The following is an 8,131-nucleotide window of genomic DNA, read 5'->3' on the forward strand; positions in this document are numbered from 1 at the left end:
GTACTCGCCTTGCAAAAAGAAAATGGAGCAGCACGGTCCTGCAGCAGGAGTTCTCTCTCACCAGCAGCAGGAGTCGCTCCAAACAAAGAAACACATAGAGAAAAGAGAAAAACAAGTTAATAGGAACCAGATGTGGCCAAAGGCTGCAGCAGAAAAACAACCCCCAATGTCATAAATCACTTCTTAGACAAGACAAAGGAACTCTCAGCCAGAAAAAAACTTTGAAACACCCCACCAGTTGATTCCAGCCCAAATGGCAAGTCAATACACAAATAAAAACAGAAAAAACAACAAAAACTCCACATTTAACATAAAACACACATTTAGAACAGACAACACACCGCCTGTACTCCCTTGCTTAAACAGAACTTTAAAAAAAAAAACAACAAAAAACTTGACAGGCCTCTCTTTAATTACCCTTTTTTTTTTTTAGATGAGGCTTCCAACACCCAATTTATTCATTATCTCCACTGTCCTTTTTCATCGGAATTATACAGATCTTTAGGCCTTAAAAGACACTGCAACCGTTACTCCTATACAGGTGAAATAACAAAAAATTAGGCTGAACAGCCTTCATCCACTGCACATTCCAGCAGCTACCGGGTGACAAAAGACGTCTCTTCGGCCTACCCGTGTCTGTAACTACGGATTAGCAGCTAACACACACTTTACTAGAGATGCATCTCAACACTTTTACTTCAATTATACGCGTACATTTACACACAAACCAACAGAGTATACACACACTTAACTCTGCGGCGAGAAACACTGTCATAAAAAAATAGCTTAGCTTAGCAAGGGTCGGACACACGAAGACAATACAAAGACAGAAAATCCAGACAATAACACGGAGCCCCACGCTGTTAACAGTGACAAAAACCCCTGAAATGATCCGCTTCTGAGCCCCCAAAGGCTAATCAAATAAAATAGAGATATTACGGCTGTGAAAAACTCTGCTAATTCGATATTAACCTTATTAAGGCTTTCCAGATCCCATCCTCGTCGCCATTTTTGTTGTGTCTCGGTCTGGTTTGGTTCAGTTCTGCTGGGCTTGTCAGCTGCTGGACCCTTCTCGTCTGCTCATCTGCTGTCGGTGGCTCGGACTCTCTTTGTCTGCTCACCGTCTGCTTTGGGGCTGGTGCTGCTGTCGGTGGCTTGCTGCTGCTCCTGGCTGCTGGGTTGATGAAAACCAGTGAGCGTCTTCCTGAAGACTTGTCAAATGTCAATAAAACTCTAGGCTAACATTTGAATGACGAAAAGGCGAGCTCTTCAGCTTCTGGACATGTTTATTGACGAGAGACATGGAAGAAACATCTCGCTGTACGGACCGTACAGCGAGATGTTTACTGAGGCTCTGACAAAGAGCGCGTGTCCGCTCGAAAGCGCGCTCCCGTCTTAAAGGGACAGTACATAAAAATATACCACATTCCCCCCTTCGATTCTTTAGAATCGACAAATAATCAAACATACATACATCTCGCATAAAAGACACATTGTCCAGCTGAAAATTTTCATTTGAATAATAAGGTAAATAAGAATTAAACTAAATTTTAGCCTAAAATTAAATAGGAGCCTATTTAATCCTAATTTTGACATTACTTTAAGGCTAGATAAGCTACGCCTAAAGTAATTAATTCCCGATTCGACTATCCATTAGCTATACCCCAAACCTCCTGACAGTGACCAAAGTGTCACCTACAGGAAATCTAAAGGTAAGCTCTCAATCCTAAATTTCATAAGCTAATTAGATCTCCAGAATCAGAAAAACCTCCCTCATGAAGCAGAAGGAGGATCAAAAAGATCCTGAGATCAGAGAAACCTCCACACAATGCCAATCTTGTGAAAGAAACTCCTTTAGAATTACCAATTAACAGTAGCTAATTAAAGGACTTAATACCAATCAAAGNAGCAGAAGGAGGTTCTTAAAGAGACAGAGGTCAATTTCAAGGCGTTTAGAAGAGGAAGTGATGAGAAGATAAGTTTATTTTCTATTGAAACATAAAAACAGCATTTTAATAACAACTAAAGGTGACATAGAAACTTTATTATGGTATAGTATTTAAATGTATGCCTGAGAAACACATAAAATTGGCCCTTTAAAGAATCACTTTAATTTATGGTCCTGAAGGTTTCATCCGTTCTGCTCTAGGATGTAAATAATACTGGAAGCTCATTTGTTTTACAGGCATATTTCGCACACTTCCTGTGCAGAGATTTACAAGAGTTGTTTAAGATAAAGAGGTATGACCTTTAGAAAATACCGGGGGATGTGGTATTACCGGGCGGATGTGGGTCTGTAGCATGTCGAGTAATTAATGTTTAATGGAAAAACAGCTGCTTGTGAGCATTTACATTAGGGCTGCACGGTATATGCTGTAGACGGTTGAAACAGTATGAAGTTGGCCTACGGTATAAATTTACCCTCTAACATCCTATCATCATTACTTCATCGCACCTGTGTCAGCATGGCTGCGAGCACAGAGACAACTGAGCAGGAGTTCGAAATATAATGAAGAAATTTTTTTTTTAAAACACGTATAGACGGAATAATAATCCTCAAAATTTCCTCCTCCAAGTTACGTCGTGTCGCGGGATTATTTTCGCCCTCCTCTCCTCTCCTATCCTCTCCTCTCCTCTCCTCTCGCTGCACGTTGCACAGAGAGAAGCTTTAACAACCACAGTTTTTCACACCTAAGTTGTCAGAGGAAAAACTTGTTTTTTATGTATTGTTACCCACAGAGATGATAAAAATATATGGACGTTCGTTCAGTCATAAATCCATCTTGCTAATGTAACAGTTCTGCACTGATAGCAGCAGGGCAGCAGCTGATGAGTTCAGCAGGTGGAAGCTCATTGTTTGGCAGGCAGATATTAAAGCAAAAATGCTGGGTTTGATTAAGATTACTCCATCCCCTGTTAACAATAGGTATTAGGTGTGAACGATAGCCATGTGATGTGAGTATCAGTCACATGGAGGCAGGACTCAAAAGCCTGAATTTTGCCTGAAACTCTCAGACTGAAGAAATCTCTTGGAAGAGAGACGAAACGTTTCATTAAAGAAGATCCCGTCCAGAAGACCTATACAATTTTTTTCTTTTTGATTAAGATTACAGTTCTCTGCAAAAAAATATGCTCTAAAAATTACATTATCTTTACTTTTTATGATAGTTTTCTACCGCGATATATACCGTTACCGTGAAGGGATTCAGTTTATACCCTGATATTAATTTGAGGTTATACCACCCAGCCATAATTTACATACATAGAGATAGACGTTTAAATAAACTCACCTGAATGACTTCACCTCTTATTATGTGGAACAGATCAAACAAGTCAAAACTACGTCTTTTTAGAGTTTTAACTTTCAAAATAAACTGACTCTTACTGTATGCTGCGTTCACACCAAACGCAGCATAAGAGTCAGCTTCAAAATCGCATCCAATGCTTCAAGTTGGTCGCTTGTGCACTTTGAGGTCAGACGCAGGACAGCTCTTGAAGCGCTGCAGGGGAAGAGCCTCCCCGCCCCTCCCTCCTCTGTCGGGCTCTGTTTAATGTCGGATGAGGAAGTGGCTTTGCTTTATTTACAGAGAGCAAGAGCATGTCACGTTCATCAGATAATTAATTCATAATTRATTCACCAGATAATTCAGAGAAGAGGCTCACAGCTCGCTTTCAGGACTATGTTTGCCCGAGTCCAGTCTGATGAGCCGCTGCCACGCATTGGTGCAGATATCTCTGTCAGGACACCGACTGCAGGCACTCAATTTCAGCTAAAGAGCTTCTCTCCATCTGTTTCAGGTTAGTGGACATCATTCAGTAAACTGTCCCGTCGGGAAATATGTCGTTACGTCACACAGTGGAGTCTCTGATTGGTTGACGCGGCGCGTCGAGCTGCAAAAGTTCAGATTTTCTAACTTCAGCGATTTGTGCATCAAGCACGTCGAACGCTCAGATCGTTCAAATCGCGCTGCTCTAATCGCGCTTGAGGCGCCGCAGCACTTCCGACACTGATTGAAGCGCATCCACCATAGACTTTGTATGTGAACCTGATGCTCCTGATGCTGAAATCGCGTTTGGTGTGAACGCAGCATTACTGTGGTCATTTCAAAGCTGCTGCGTGCTTTTAGTGAGAAAGTCTTGTGCCGATAGTTTGTAGTCATTTCCTCGTCTGCAGTGCGAGGTCACAGACTGCTCATGAGTTGAAAAAAAAATGAAATCACAGAAAGTTTAAACCTAAACGAGTGCCACTCTTTACTTGACTTAAGAAACCTGCAGCTGGTTGGTCCCTGAAGCTGTCTGTCAGCTCTACAGCCAGAGAGGTGTAACGTGTCTGAACATGTCCAGAGTTTGTCAGAGATTTTTTTTTTGTTGTTTGGTGGCAGGAGAGATGGGGGTGTCTCTGCTCCCCTTCCCTTCTGTTTGTTTTCTGAGTGAGCTGAGGTGTCAGTAATAACATGGAGCATCTTCTGAAGTGTCCCACCGTTCATATGTGCTTCACCTCACGTGACTCATATGTCATCATTTTATCATACCGTTGTCATATTTTGATACTGCGATACAAAATACCTTCATACCGCCAAGCCTAGTGTTCAAGATTAGAAGGTCATGTCTAGAAGATTTAACAAAGTCTTTGTTTAGACATTTGTTTTTAACTTCTGTAATATTTGACAATGTAATATGTATTTAAAATGAAAAATTTCAGTGACAACATTCAAAACACATATCTGCTGACACAAATGTTGCTTCAGTCTAATTTTTGATCAGAAAAAGAATCTGAGTGAGCAGAGCTACTTAAACACAATTAAAGTTGAAACTCCAACTCCTGACTGGTCTGAAACATTTCACCTGGGTCTGCTTGCAGGTAAAGGTGAAATTAAATAGAGGACTGAAACTGTCTGATGTTCCTGGATCATAAGTAGATTTTTTTTAGCTCAAACTTTTAACCAGAAAGGCTTGTAGCAAAACTCTGTCACTGCAGGGCGATTGAACAGATTTAAAATGAAGGTAATGAAAGGGAAAATGTCCCACCCTGATGATCTGAGGTGCGCAGAGCGAGGCTGAGCTGAGGAGTTTTTTAAAGAGTTTATTGTTCAGTTCATGGTGAAGCTCAGAGTAGAGTTGCTGCTCCTCTTCATCTAAAGAGTCTGTCGAGGTGACTCATCTGATCAGGATGACTCCTGGACGTTTTCCAGTCATGTCTCACTGGAAAGACCCAGAACCCACTGGAGGAAATATATTTAGAATAGAATAGAATTCACCTTTATTGTCATTGCACATGTCGCAAGTACAAGGCAACGAAATGCAGTTTGCATCCATCCAGAAGTGCTTAGCATGAAATATAAATGTATACAGTATATTATATTACAAATGTACAGTATTTTTTTATATATTATAGCTGTAAGTATAATTATATACAGGTTATGAATGTGCAGGATATGAATTTACTGACTTTAATTTACAGAAATATGAATTTACATCATATCATGTTCTAAATATGGTGGCATATAAATTGACTATGTACTTATTAACAAGAGTAGGTTATTTATACAGTGTTGAGCAAAACAGTGCAGATAGTGTTGTTAGGTCCATGGGTTATGGGTATTGTGCTGATGTCAGGATGTAGAGTTCAGGAGTGTAACAGCTGTAGGAAAGAAACTTTTCCGGTACCTGGTGGTCTTAGTCTGGAGGCTTCTGTAGCGCCTCCTAGAGGGCAGGAGGGTGAATAGTCTGTGAGCTGGGTGACTGGAGTCTTTGATGATTTCCCCAGCCCTTTTCAGACACCGCTTTTTGTAGATGTCCTCTATGGCAGGAAGTGGTGCTCCGATGATGCGCTGGGCAGCTTTCACCACCCTCTGTAGAGTCTTCTGGTCTGATGCCGAGCAGTTCCCGTACCAGACTGTGATACAGTTGGTCAGGATGCTCTCAATGGTGCAGCGGTAAAAGTTTATCAGGATGTCTGAGGACAGGTGGTCCTTCCACAGAGACCTCAGGAAGGAGAGGCACTGGTGAGCTTTTTTGACCAGCATGGAGCAGCCGGTCATCCAGGTGAGATACTTGGAGATGTGGACGCCCAGGGACTTGAAGGTGTTCACACGTTCCATTGCCATACCCTTGATGTGGATGGGTGGATGTGGGTCAACGTTCCTCCTGAAGTCCACGATGAGCTCCTTGGTCTTCTCGGCATTGAGCTGCAGGTTGTTTGTGTCGCACCGCTCTGGACCACCACTGGACCATTTCCTCTCTGGTCTGGGAACACCTGAGGGTCCCTTTTTGACATGCTGACATGATTAAAACAAACAACATTTTTTTTAATCTGAACCCAGAGCAGAGAGACATCAACACTACATATTTGTTCGTTTATCATGTTTACTGTCATCACAATATTAATCACTGTTCTCACACATCACAGGTTTTCCTAATATCTTGCAGCCCTAATGTTTATTCCTCTAGACCAACTCGTTTGATTTCTGACAAGAATAATATTAAAAATATATTTAAACAAATGACAAAAATATGCTGCCAGATTTTTGTTTAAACTTTAAACTTTTATTTAAACTTCTCTTGCCTTGCCCGCCATTACAATAAAAAAAAAAACTCCACTCGGCTCGCAAAGCATAATGGGATAGGTTGGGCTGAGAAGGATCCATGAAACCGCTCCTCAAATCAGGGAAAAATAAGGATGGTTTTGTCGGCTGCATCGGGGGAGTCTAATTTGGACAGAGCTGTGACGCAAGCGGCCGACAGATTTGGCCTTCGGAGAACCCAGCCTCTGAATTTGGACACAGCTGCTGATTTTAAAATACCAACAAACACTTCCTTTCTGCTCGTCATCACTTGTATCAGAGTCCTGGATCTTATGATAGAAACATTTATGTAATAATTTGGTTACAATCAGACAGATATGAGAACAGCAATGAACTTCTAGTTTTAGTGTCTGAATGTTTTGGCTCTTTGGTTTACGGTCCTCTGTGGTCCGGGGCTTGGCTTGTCGTGGCTTTCATTTCATTTCAGCTTGTTTACTTTAGTCTGGAGGATTTATTTTGCATCTCTGGGAACATGGAAGTTATTTATAGTCTGACTGCGTGGGCTATAAGACATGAAAGCTGAACTCACTGCGTTTTGAGGAAACTGGTGAAGTCTCAGTCAGTATCTAATTAATCTGTTGCCACTACAACAACAGACAACATATTCAAGTCGTGCTTTTTGTGTGAGACCTATCATTTGTGTCGAGAGGACAAATGGTTTTCAGAAGTTGTTGAGTTTGTTTGAACCACGCAGTGGGGGAGCAGTGACGTCAGCTCTTGGCAGTGATCTGAGTGTGAAACGTCATCGACTGGCGTGGAAATCCTTTCACTGCTTCCTTCACAGACTGATATCTCTGGACCAAACCTCCTCCTTCTATTTCTTCAAAACCACAACCATTATTTTTAGGCAGCAGCAGCATTGTTAGACACCTCACCAGTGTTTCCAGCTCCTTATCAAACAGATAATCAGTCAAAGTTCAGTGAGTTGAGCTTATTAAAAAATGCTGCACTCAGGGATTGTTTTCCATGTTTTTGCAGGAGAATGGGGTGACTCTGGGCCTCACAACCAGCCAGGCTCTGAAGAAGCTGTGGGAGCAGCTCAACAACCTGCTGGAGCAGCACCAGAGAGCAGCTCGCAGACGAGGTTCCACTTCGGTACGCAAACACATCTCCAGATGTTTACAGCTCCTCTTCATTTTGCTCTTAGACCTTTTTGATATGGCAACAAGCAGATTAACTCATGTACTGGACAAAAAAATAATGGTTTAACCAGTTTGGTCACGTAAAAGATCCCAATATTTTTAGTTCTCTGCTGTTCTCTGAACTTTCCTTTGCTCTTGGAAAATAATAGTAACTGTAACTTTTTTTTTGTCAGTGAGTGACGTGTTGTCAGTGTTTGAAGCAGTTTTAAACAAGCACAGGACCAAAGGGATGTATAAAGACACAGCAGCAGTCACAACATAAAAACTAACAGTCTAAAACACAGAGTAAGAACCAGGACTCAGTGTTGGTACAGTGGTTTGCAAAAGTATTCATACCCCTTGAACTTTTCCATATTTTGTCACATTACAACCACAAACATAAATATATTTCACTGGAATTTAATG

General features: G+C 41.5%; 1 protein-coding gene across 1 annotated transcript in view; it reads left to right on the plus strand.

The window, feature by feature from the left end:
* The window catches only part of tmem94 (transmembrane protein 94), a gene marked incomplete in the record, with an annotated part of 78,635 nt that overhangs the window by 6,460 nt on the left and 64,044 nt on the right, over positions 1 to 8,131 (plus strand). Inside the window, 1 exon segment of the mRNA XM_014018186.1 lies at positions 7,563 to 7,679. Coding sequence (XP_013873640.1) covers positions 7,563 to 7,679 — 117 coding nt within the window.

The sequence above is a fragment of the Austrofundulus limnaeus genome, unplaced genomic scaffold (assembly GCF_001266775.1).
Source record: "Austrofundulus limnaeus strain Quisiro unplaced genomic scaffold, Austrofundulus_limnaeus-1.0 Scaffold185, whole genome shotgun sequence".
Taxonomy (NCBI): Eukaryota; Metazoa; Chordata; class Actinopteri; order Cyprinodontiformes; family Rivulidae; genus Austrofundulus; species Austrofundulus limnaeus.